The sequence below is a fragment of the Panthera tigris genome, chromosome B3 (genome assembly GCF_018350195.1).
Source record: "Panthera tigris isolate Pti1 chromosome B3, P.tigris_Pti1_mat1.1, whole genome shotgun sequence".
NCBI lineage: Eukaryota > Metazoa > Chordata > Mammalia > Carnivora > Felidae > Panthera > Panthera tigris.
The window spans coordinates 106053820-106066531 of NC_056665.1; the positions used below are offsets into that span (position 1 = coordinate 106053820).

Genomic DNA, 12712 nt, shown 5'->3' on the forward strand with positions numbered 1-12712 from the left:
TGATATTTCTCTCCCTTAGACGAGACTACCTGGGAACACCATGACAACAGTTTTCAGGAGCTTGGTTTTTCCCTTGCCATACAGCAGGTCCTTATTTCAGAATATCTCAGACAGTAGTCTCTGGCCCTTTTATAAGCAAGAAATACTCGTCATTTCTCCAAAGCTTTGAGGTCACTGATTTGGGAGGGTGGTAAGGAGAGCAGACTATGGCTAGGTCATCTGTTGCTTTAGGACTGTGGGAGAACCTCAATGGATCAAACATTTTAGATTTGTCTAATTCTTTATAGAGCAGAATTGATTTTATCCTTTAACCTGACAGTATTCACTCATCTATTACAGGTTAGGCTTTCTTATAGGTGTTTGGGGGGCACCTGGGTGGCTCAGTTGGTTAAGTGTCTGACTTTGGCTCAGGTCATGATCTCACAGTTTCTGAGTCCAAGCCCCATATAGGGCTCTGTGCTCACAGTTCAGAGCCTGGAGCCTGTTTGGAATTCTGTCTCCTTCTCTCTCTCCCCCTCCCCCCACACTCGCCAGTGCTCTCTCTCTATCTCTCTCTCTCTCTCTCAAAAATAAACATTAAAAAATTTTTTCATAGGTATTTAGGATATATTAATGAATGAAACAGGCAACAAAATTTCTGCTTATATTTTAGTGGGAGAACACAGTACATCAACTATATATAATAAATGAGTAAAGTATATAGTATATAAGAAGATGTTGAGTGCTGTGAAAAAAAAAAGTAGAGTAGGGTTTAGGGATCAGGAGTGCTGGGACAGGGTGGGGTGAATTTGCAATTTTAAATAGGATAGTCAAGATAGACCTCATCTGTAAGGTAACCTATATTCAACACTCAAGGAGGTAAGAGAGTGACTCATGAGGATAATTAGAGGAAAAAGCATGCCAAACAAAGGGAACAGATAGTACAAAGGCCCAGAGGTAGGAGCTGCAATGATTTCTAGGTATCACAAGGAGGCCCAAGGGGTCTGACCAACATCACCACTGCTTGTACACCATTCCTAGGAAACCACGAAACAGGCAGGCAGGGCCTGGGGCTCAAAGGCTACAAGTGTCCTGTAAGGCAGCCTGCTCTGTGTGCAAGCCGACCTGGTGCTGGATGGTTCAGGAGACTGGCTAGTGTCCACTCATTTTCCACAACTAAGAGCCCTGGGTGGCTTTGTATTTGTTTATGTGATGACTTCGTTCATGTCTGTCTCCGTACGCTCCCCTGCTTTCTCCGACCCCAGACCGAAAGCACCAGGACCGCAAAGGGCAACCAACATCTTTTCATTTGCTGTCATATCTCCAGCACCTAGTGCAATGTCTTGTGCCCAGGAGGTCCTCGATAAAGAAGAGCTGATGTGAGGACTAGCTCACATCTTTAGAACGGTGGTTCTTAATCACACGTATGGCTCAGAACAGCTCTCAGAAATTCTGACTTTAGTAGAAATAAGTCTGGAGGGGCCTAACCATCTGCATTTTGTATCTCCAAGGGTAATTTTTTTTTTAATTTTTATTTATTTTTGAGGGAGAGGAAACGCAAGTGAGGAAGGGGCAGAGAGAGAGAGAGGGAGGGAGAGAGAATCCCAAGCAGGCTCCACACTGTCAGTTCAGAGCTGGACTTGGGGCTCAAACTCACAACCATGAAATCATGACCTGAGCCAAAATCAAGAGTCGGACACTTAACCGACTGAGTCAGCCAGGTGCCCCACTCCAAGGGCAATTCTAAAGTCACCTCCAGTTAGGGTTGGCAGATTTAGCAAATAAAAACACAGGACATCCAGTCACATTTGAGTCTGTGCTAAGCTTTGAATTTTTTAAGTGTAAGGATATCCTATGAAATATGAGTGTTTTATTTGGCAACCCTATCTCCAGTTGAAAACCACTGAGGTACAGCACTCAGAAAAGGCTCAAGGATCTTGCTTTATTTACTCAAGAATAGGATGGTATCAGACAGCTGTGGGGTGTGGGATGAAAGGCCCTAATGCCTTTCATCTTGGGCAGGTGAAGGTACTACCCTGAAAAGAATCCATCCTTAATATGAGTTAAAAGAACCTCAGTAGAAATTATAGATGCTATCCTTTGTTCTTAATAGGAACCAAAAGTTTAACAAAGTGCTAAGAGGAATCAGGGAAAAAAACTAAAACAAAATAGAAGTTTTTTGTACTCTTGCTTTTAAAATTTATGGACCTGTAGCTGAGATACTGGTTAGTATGTGTCACAACTGACCCAGCAAATCTAGAAAGAGTCAGCAAAAATAACTGAACAGATTATAAAAACTGGGAAGGTTAGAACTGCCCTGCCTGGGGAGATGTGTTTGCTGCTGCTGCTAATTATGACAATATAATTTAGAATGATAAAAGGAAAGGTGAACATGGGCCAGTTTACCAAGTCACAGATGCCACCATCCAACTGTGAATGATGTTGCCATTCAGGTCTCCCCTTTGCCCCTGGCTCATTCTTCAGTCACCCTCCAGAGAATCGTTTGAGAACACACATCTGATTCTGCCCCTCTTCCCTTCCTTCTCCCCAGTCTGGCCACACTGACCTTGCAGCTCCTCCTTGAACACACAAAACATTCCCAGCTCCAGGCCTGGTACCTCCTCCTCACGTGTCATCATGATTTGCTCCTTCCCTACCCCACTTCAGGTCTCTGCTCAGAGGCATCAGCAAGGAGAAGACTTTCCTCACAACCACCCCATCACTCTTTCACTCTATATCTTGCTTTATTTTTCTTCATTACCATTATAAATACCTAATATTATGTTACACATTTATTTATTTGTATGTAAGTCTTCCCAATAGAATGTTTCTGTGCAGGCAGAAACCTTGTTAGGTTTCAGCACTGCTTCCCCAGTGGTGATGGGACAATGCCTGGCATGCATGACCATAAATGGTCAACACATATTTGTTAAGTGAATGGATGAGTGAATGAGTGATGTCACTTCCCACATCAAAACCCTCCAGCAGTTTCCCATTGCATTTGGAACAAAATCCAAATTCTTCATCCTAGCATGTGAATCCCTGAACAATCTGGGCCCTGCCCCCCGCCCCCACCTCTGACTCTGATCTATGCCATACTTTTCCTTTGTCCCTGTAAAAACTAATAAAGGGAAACCTCACTAACAACTGAGAGGCTAGAAGGGGGTGCTATTCCACTCAATGTCAATTACAGGAAGAACTGTCAATTGCAGACCTCAACAGAAGAACCATCAACAGGAAAGAATGATCACTTACAGGCCCCAACAGAAAAAGATGTACATTGGCTCTTCTAGAAGAAATTGATTACCCCTGCAATTTGGCCAATGAGAAACCATCATCACTCTGAACGCCTGCTTTTCTCTGATGGACTTTCATTCAGAACAACCCCTCCCAACTTCCTTGGTCTTACCCATAAAATAATGTTCTTCTCCTCTGTTGGACTTGCCTATGGTTTTACCATAGATAGCATGTCCTGAATTGTAATGCTCTGCCATTCCTGAATAAATCAACGTTTTCTGGCAAAATAGCTATTTTTAAGGTTAACAGTTCTTTGCATCATCTTTCAGTTCCCAAATAATACAGCCTTGGGGCCTGTGCACTTGCTTTCCTCTGTACCTGGGGTCCCCATTTAACCCCCTCCTTTGAATTGTAAGTTCCTTCTCCTCATTCAGATCTCTGATCACATGTCACCTCCTCAAAGAGGCCATCCTTGACCCCTTCACGCCCAACACTCTATCACTCATTATTGTAATCAGACTCCGTGAAATTTCAGATGCTATGAAACTGATTTACTTTTTATTGCTTATTTTTTTTACTAAGGGAAGCTGGGATGGTTTAACAATGACCTCTCGATTGCTGTCCTTTCTGAGGCCAACATCTTGAAGAACATCCATGACCTCCATAACATACCCTTAGGCACTGTGTCAGAAACACTGTGGTGCCAGTAGGCCAATGGTCTGGCATGTGTCAGGGCCCTTAGTACGTTTTCCTAGAATGCTTTACTTGTGTTCATGACTGGTCTTTGCTGAGAAGACATTTCCAATATGTAAGCTGTAAGAATTTTTGCCTCTGTACCTCAGAATATATTATTTAACATGATGAAAATAGCTCAGTACTTTGGAGTAACTTACAAAATGGAATAATTTATTGGAAGTGAAGGAAATATATTAGACTCCTTGCTTAAGCTTCAGGGTGTGTGGCTAAAATTGTTCTAAATGAGAATTTCTCCTGATTCGTAATTCACATAATTAGAATTATTAGAATTGGACAGATAATTAGAATACTACTAATAATTATTAGAATCATTATTATTATCAGAGTGTCACATGCCTGGAGTGCCAGGGGCTCTCAAGACAGGGAAGGGAGTTTTGGTAACCTCTTAGGATAAAAAGAACAAGGAGAAAGGCCTCAGTGGCAAGTTAATTCCTCCTATCTTTCCTGTTAGTTTTATTCTTATCTGTTGTCATTGGACTCCGGTGTTATGAGGTGAGGTGTCTGTGGAGAGAGGAGCAGCTGAACATGGGAGAGGACTGTGTACTGGGTCTGGGGACTTTCTTTTTCTTCAATAAGCTTTGGTTAGAATGTTTATTTGGAGCAACTGAAGAGAAAACATTGTCCTAATCCTGTGCTGTCAAGTGGACAACCCAAGGTTATAAAACTCCAAGATCATGTCAGCCAGATCTGTCTTTGTCTTATCTTGAAGTTGCTCCAAACCCCAATGGGCTATGGCCACTAAAAGAAAAAAAAAAAAGGAAATTCCTTAATAATTCATAAACCCTACATCATATCAGGTCTTTCTCATCACCTCTGTAAACTGTAGTTTTTACATGAGGCAGGTGCCATGTAAATGGACCTGTATTGCTGGAGCATTTCACTCTTCATGAAACTGGGCTGAAGTTCTTCTCAACTGATCCCCAGACAACCCTGGAGCTTGAGAAAGCACAGCTGATACTATAGCTTACATTTTCCAAGCATCAGTATCTTCAACTCATCGGATAACAGAAGGATTTTACGATGCATTGTCACAAAGACCACAAGGAGGCTTTGAGACTTGGACATGTCCCTACCTTATCCTGTAATCTGGGACAAGTCATATCTAATTCACTTGGAGCCTCAGTTTTCTTATTTGTCATCACTATCCAAACCTCAATTTATGTCACATGGAAATTCACTGTGACCTCACACCTCCATGTCCTTGAGCCTTCTCGGACTGGAAGGCCACCCCTCCCCTTCACCTTTATTTCCTCCTGCTCTGTTCACCTGGGGAGCTGCTGGACTCCGATGTTCCTCAGCATGCTATGTTTCCCTCTCTCAGAACACAGATCACACTAGTGTGACTATTTCCTTGGTCATCTATCCCACTGGAAGGTAGAAACTGGTTTTTGTTTTTTCAGTTCTAACCTCACCAGTGCCTAGCAGAGTGCCTGACCAAAAGAAAGTATGTGGAACGTGTTTGTTGAGTGAATGAATGAATTTGAAAATCAGGGAGGTGGCACAGTGGATCTTTAAGACCCTTGGAGCTTTTTAGTTGAATGAGTCTGAGATCAGGTTGGGGAAGGAGAGGAATTGATGATAAAATCTTTAGAGAAACAGGGCAGGAGAGACTTACATTAAGTCCTCTCTAACACTTGGACTTACTGCATTATCAGGATTTAGAGCAATTGCTCCTAATAGGCTTTGGATCTGTTTTAAGACTTCACTAAAAGCTCCTTCCTGACATACTGAAAATCATTTTTTTTTTTAATCAGAAAGGTTTGTAAATCACTCTTGAGTCAGGTAAGAATGCCAGACACTGGAGGCAGGAGAAGATCCAAAGACATCTCATGGTTCTCTCTATCCTGATACCTTGTGAACATTCAAAAGAAGTAGAGATACAAAGGCTCCACTTTTGCCACCTGGGACTAGGTTCCCAGGGTGGGGTGGGGACACTCCTGCTACCACTCTGGCCTTTCACCCGTGTATAGGAGACCCCTTTGTGTTTGAGAGGATATACTGAGTATGGTTTAACACCCAACCTTAGGTCACAGTAGGAGAATGTTCAAGATGAAAAAGATCATAGTTTAGTGAATTTGGAACTTTTTTACTCTAATCAAATGAATCCTTTAAGTTTAAGAAGTAAAACTGTATGCAGCACTTCAACAAAGTAAAAAGACCAAAATGATCCTGCTGAGATTGAAGGGAGGGGAAGAGTATCCTGTTTTTAGGTTTCCTCTCACTGTTCATGTCCCTCTGAAGACCCTGAAGTCCACCCCAGCCCTCCTCCATTGTACAGACATGGAGCTGGGCTGAGGAATGTGAAATGCCCTGTCCCAGGTGGCCTGGCTGGTCTGGGGAGGACAGCTAAGGTGCTCTCTCTGGGATGCCTCCAGGTGACCTGGAGGTCCAGCTGCAAAGCAGCACCTCCCTCTCTGCTCTGAATAGTGGAGCCACATGAGGATTGTCATGTTTCAGTGATCTTTACCTCTGTCTTCAAATGAGGAAAGAAACACTTTATAAGGCAAATCTGATAGGACTTTAAGGAAAATCCCAGATCTCAAACTTTGTACCATGGGCACAAGACTGAAAAAGTTGTGTTAGGGGGCCTGGGTGGCTCAGTCAGTTAAGCGTCCAACTCTTGATTTCAGCTTGGGTCATGATCTCACAGTTCATGAGATTGAGGCCCGTGTTGGGCTCTGCACTGACAGTGTGGAGCCTGCTTGGGATTCTCTCTCTGCCCCCCACCCCTCCAAATAAATAAACACTAAAAAAAGATTGAAAAAGTTGTATGTTTAATTAAATTAGTTAAACTGAGACTTAAAGGGACCCTTATAGTAAAAGATTTTGAATGCAGATTTACATCCCTTTAAAATTCAGATTTCCAAATCCTGGGTTTTCCCAAGGCAAGGAACACTAGTTCCCTTACCTGTTCCAGAAGATGGGGGAGTGACAGATCCTGGGCTGTCATCTTCAGGCTCTGAGACGGTGACTGTGGGGACTGTATCAGGACTTGGTTTCAGACAGATATCTTGCTTCTCGGGGGTCTTCTCTTGGGTCGCAGTTTCAACAGAAGGTTCGATCTCAGTGAGTGTGATTTTGACGGGGGCAGTGATCAGAGGAGCACTGTGCTGCTCTTCAGAGAGATCATCTACGTAAGGTGCAAATGTTGGTTCTTCAAATAAATGGTCCTTGAGGATTTTTCCCTCCACAGGAGCTGGTTTCTCCGGTTCACGGGCCTCTTCAGATTTTGTTGCGATTGCAATGTCCTTATTCTTAAAGTCCAAGCCTTTCTCTTCCAAGTTGGGGTGACACTGCTCCTGATACTTCACTTCCTCTGGCCTGGTTATGTCAATGTACTTATAGGCTTCTGCTTTCATCTGGTCTAGGGGGTCTGCTAAGATCTTGTTCACTTCAGTGGACTCTGCAGGAGTCATCTCTATTCCAGAATCAGAACTAAATAAGCCACGAGGCTCTGTCCCAGGCACATCTGGTAAGGAGGGCCCAGGGGTACTCAACTCCTCAGGGCTCTCTGAAGTGGTGACATGGCCATTTTCCTTCTGAAGAATTCCAGTGAAATATGTAGAATCCTCCCGAGGTGGGTAACAGATGTTGGAAATCAGAGATGTGTAACACGATCCTTCTCCATCTTTTGATGCTGTTGAAAAGGTATGATCCGTGGCACTGGAGACATCTGCCGCACCTATGAATCAAAACAGCAGCAGACAAGGAGTGGGTGTCTGGCTTCATTTCTCTCTCCTGCCTAACCCATCACCCACCCCGTCCTGTGGAGACATGGTATCCTTTCTCCTGAAGCCCTCGGAGTCCCCTCGGAGCACGCTCATGTTCATTTTCCTGGTCTCGCTCACAGCCCTCAGCACTGCTGTTTTCCGGGTGGCAGATCACACAGGTTCGCAGAAGCTGCCACACCAAGAGAAGTTGGGGACAGATCCCAGAGGACTAGAAAGCTGATTTTCAACATCTACTATCTCAATATACAGTGACTTGGTCCTTCTTGGCCCTCTTAGGATCTCAAGTGTTAATGACTCCAAATAGAGCTGGAAATGTACGCTGATTCGAGTTTGTAAATCCAACAATGGGATAGCCAAGTGGGGAGAGGGGCTGTTCTTGGAGACTCAGCGAGCTGGGAGAGGCCACAAGAGACCCTCTGGCCTGGCCCTTTCAGTCAGGGCCACCTGCTCCACCTGGATTTATGCTGTCCCTTCTCTTTTTAAAGGTCTTCAGAGAAAGGGACTCCCGGTTTTCCAATAGCCTCATCCCAAAGCAGTATCACCTTAATAAGCACTTCCCTATTTCTTCGGTTTTCCCCTCATTTTGTTTCCCTCCTTACTCACCCGCCTACTGCCCATCTTCTACCTCCCCGTGATATTCAAAGTGACCCACTGGGAATTTATTGGTTCCACTGGTGGTGCTAAGAACAAAGCAAATTTCTGAAGTTTGACTCAATGCAATGGTTTCACCTGGATTTCATGCCCATAAACCAGCCCAAAACTTCACTAATAGCGAGAAGAGGGGAAACCTCTGTAATTTTTCTTTGCTGTAAAATGCTGCCAGAGGGGGGAAAACCTAACATTTATTGAGGGCTTATCATGTGTTAAGCAGTGTGATTTTACTTAATTCTCACAACTCTTTTATAAACTAAGCCCCACATTCCCAACACATCACACACATACATATGCACAAATATACACTAAGCCCTTAGGACACACTGGAAGAATATTCCAGGGCACCAACTCATAAAAGTAAACAAAGTAGTAGCAGTGATACAATAATACTAATAGCTAATATCTGAACGCTTGCTATGCGTCAGAGAGAGTTCCAAGCTTTTAATTAATATTGATTCACTTAATCATTAAAGCAATCCTAGAAGATAGGTACTATCATTAACTACATTTTACAGATGAGGAAACAGAGGAACAGAGTGGCCAAATAACTCACCTAAGATCTCACAAAGAGAAGGTGGCCCAACCAGGATTCAAATCCAGTAAGTCTCAAAGTCAGGGAACATCCCCTAACACCCTTTTTACCACCTTAAATCAATTTGTAGAATTTTCTTTGAAGTAATTTTGAGCCAGTTTTATCACAAATAAACTTGGCTTCTGTCTTCTCCTAGCTCTCTTCTTGGTTGCTTAAGCCACTGCTTGGGGAATGGAAAAACACAACGTCTCTAGCACCCCCCTGCCTCTGCACTTGCTGTTTTCCTTCCTTGGAGCTCTCTTCCCCCAGATACCTGCCGACCTGACCTCTTCACCACCAAGTCTGCTCAAAGGTCACCTTCGTAAGGAAGATGACTCCAACCACTCTCTCTCAAATTGCAACCAGCCCTCACGTTCCAACTCCCTGGTGATCCTGTGCCTTCCTACCTTTCTCTCTACCTTTTCTTTCTCCTGTAACACTTGTCTCCTTCTAAAATACCACTTAATTAACCTATTTATTACCTATTTATCAATTGTTGAAATATGCTCTATGAGAGCAGGAATCTTTGAATATTCGATTCATTGAGGCAGTCCAACACCTAGAAGAGGGCCTGGCACATAGTAAGTACTCAATAAATACTTGCAAAGTAAAAGAAGGTAATCTGAAGTTTAGAATAAAACACAAATAACAGGATTGTGTGAGAAGACACGCTGGAAGATCCCCCAAAGTTGATAATGATCCTCTATTGAGCAAGTGGCAGAATTTTGTGAAAAACAGACCAGTTCAAATCTGTATATTTTGGCAAAGCTTCTAATTGTACTTCCTTTACCCAAGGCAGCTCCTCTTTTCAAGTTAAACAACAACAACAACAACAACAACAACAAGCTCAATTACAGAAGGAATAATGGTAATGATGGACTTTATTACCGAAGCATACATACACCATTAAAGAAAAAGCTGTTAAAGTTAAATCCATATGTGTGCACATAACCTCTACCCTGAAGTATTTCAAAGCTTCTTTCATTATATGGGTTCAGCCTACATGTAGACCTCACCAGAGGCAGGAAATCAAACCTGAGGTATTTCACTACAGACATCTGGATCTGGGGATTGTCTACCACAATTCTCTGGAAGCACTTCCATGCATTACTAAGTAATTGTTTGCCTGAAAGTAAGGAGGGGCTTGCCCATGGATATAAACAGTGTGGAGGTGTGGGCCGTGGGGACAAGGATGCTCCCCTGGAGAATATGCAGTAGGTGGTTTCCAGGGCTGTGGCACAGTCATTGTCATTCAACTCCCACTTGACACTGTCACTGCAGGGGCCACCTCAGGGCTCCTGGCCCATAACGTCTATACCTGGCATGTTGCCCACAGTCTCCTGCCATCAGTTATCATACTACACACAGCTGTCAACAGCTCAGCCACTGGCCCCAGGGCTTTGCCCTGAATCACTGGATAATCCTTAAACTCTGCAGGCTGGCATTTGCGATGAGGTGAACGCCACATGGCCTCGCTCACAGCCCTATCTCTACTGCTCCTCTCGCTGACCCTCCACTCCAGGCACACAAAACCCCTCACAGTCTCACACTTACTCCACCGGCTTTTCTAGACCTACCTTCCACGCACCAATTCAAACTCTGAGCTCTGGTTCATATAAAGTACCTATCACTTCTCCAACACTTCATCCTTCCAATCTTCACGTCCAAATCTCTGCCTTTTAGCCTCAAGCCATTAAAGATAAGTAGCTTTTAAATGCTTCATCCTCCATGATGAATTTGCTGACCATACTGTCAGGACCTGACCCCTTCCTATATTCCTCCCTCCTCTTTCCTGTTGCAGCTAATTTATTCTGCTCCTATGGCATGTGTCCATGTTATGTCCTACTAACCTGTCACCTCCTGGAATTTGAGGCTCATGTCTTGCACACTATACTGCACATAGTAAGTGTCTGATACAAAATGAATAAACGGACCAATCGATCAATGAGTAGACTTATTCTATGCAGCTCCTCAGAACAAATTAGAACTGATGCAAGTTACAAAGAGGATGTTTTTAATCTATCATGTGAAAGAACGGTCTAGAATTCCAGTTACTCAACAAGGGTATGGTCCTGCATCTTGGGAACAAGAGTGTTTGGATCCCTGTGGGCACCCAGATAGAGAGAGGCCCGGCATCTGTCTAGGCAGGAGCAAGCATGTGGGCGGAAGTTGCTGAGACAAGTGCAGAAGTCCCTTCCACCTTTCTATGATTATTTATACTGACTGGCTGCCCCTGTCATCAGACACAACCTCCTCTACTTCTTTTTTATTTATTTATTTTTACTCTTTATTTATATTTTTGAGAAAGAGAGACAGAGTGCGAGCATTGGAGGGGCAGAGAGGGGGGTACACACAGAATCTGAAGCAGGCTCCAGGCTCCGAGCTGTCAGCACAGAGCCTGATGCGGGGCTTGAACTCACGGACTGTGAGGTCCTGACCTGAGCCACCCAACAGACTGAGCCACCCAGGTGCCCCTTCTCTACTTCTTCCTTACCTGTAAAAGAGAATCAATATAATTTTCCCTGAGGTGATGCCACAAAGAATAGGGGCTTCCCAGATGTACGTTGGTAATTAAGGGAATAGGATCTAGAGTGCATTTACATCATCTGCGAGTCTATAAACAGAATCAACAGTTAGGAAGAACTCCCACCCCTGAAATTCCTGGCCTACCAGCTCTGTCTTGCTTAAAGAGCCTGACATCAAATTGGAAGGACCCCTTTGCCACACCAACAAGAGGAGGAAGAATAAAGGCATTTGTATAAACCACACGTTTTAGGTGCGAACAGGTCAGGACCCTTGTAAAAACAACAAATAATGTCCCCTTTTCTTAAACTGAGCTAAATACCCCGAAAGTTTCTCTAAGGTCTAACTTACTGAAATGTATATGCATTATATAGTGCCTATCAGACAGAACTCTTGAAAACCAAAAGTCCTTCTAGACAGTAAATTATGTGAGGGCAGAGTCCTGTGGGACTATAGATCTGAGAAGTTGAACTGAGCCTCAAGGCTCAGGAAAGCCAATTAATTCTTGTCAGCGCTTCCTGTAGAGCTGGCAGATGTGAGAACTGAGGCAGAGAGCAAAAGCCAGTTGCCCTCAGTAGGAACACTGTTAAATACAAATCCACCAAATAAAAGTGCTTTCCTTGTCTGGGCTAGAAATTACTACTTTCTTTATATAACCAAAGACTCCTTGGAACGTCTGACTTCCTCATTCTCTCCAGCTGTTTCCTTGGCCATCTAGAAGTCTGGCTTGCGTGGAGGCAGATGTACTTCGAGAGTCAATGTGCGGACCCGCAGATGCTGTCTCGGGAGGCAGCTATACAGGAAGGCACAGCAAATTCACGACTTGGATGCATTTAAATGGGATTGACATTAAAATTTTCAATTTACAAGCAACTTTTCAGGAACGGGCTCACAATAAAAAAACCAAAGGATTCACAGGCCACTATTTCTAGCCAAAAGCTAAGAGGAAGAAGAATAAAAATAAGCTAAAACTATTGTCATTAAAGCACATGTGGGAATCAAATCAGGCTTTTGCATCCGTCCATGTCCTAGGTCAGAAATACTAATCATGAGTTAGACAAATTCAGTAACTGCATAAAGGGTGGGTGTTTTGTTTTGTTTTATTTTATATTCTTAATCCTCTGGCGATACTAAGGAATGAGGTAGTAAAGATGGCTTGTGGAAGGTGGTTTTTACATTTCCCGAGGAAAGTTTCAATCCTAAAATCCTTCAGCTCCTAAACTCTGACTCCTCCTCACAGAATTGAGCTTAAGGGACTGGT

The 12712-nt window shown here is 43.5% G+C and overlaps 1 protein-coding gene across 1 annotated transcript in view; it reads right to left on the reverse strand.

Moving 5' to 3' along the window:
* RTN1 (reticulon 1) overlaps nt 1-12712 on the reverse strand; it is a 226112-nt gene that overhangs the window by 97471 nt on the left and 115929 nt on the right. The window contains exon 2 of the mRNA XM_042989811.1: nt 6881-7654. Coding sequence (XP_042845745.1) covers nt 6881-7654 — 774 coding nt within the window. The remainder of the gene's footprint in view (nt 1-6880; nt 7655-12712) is intronic.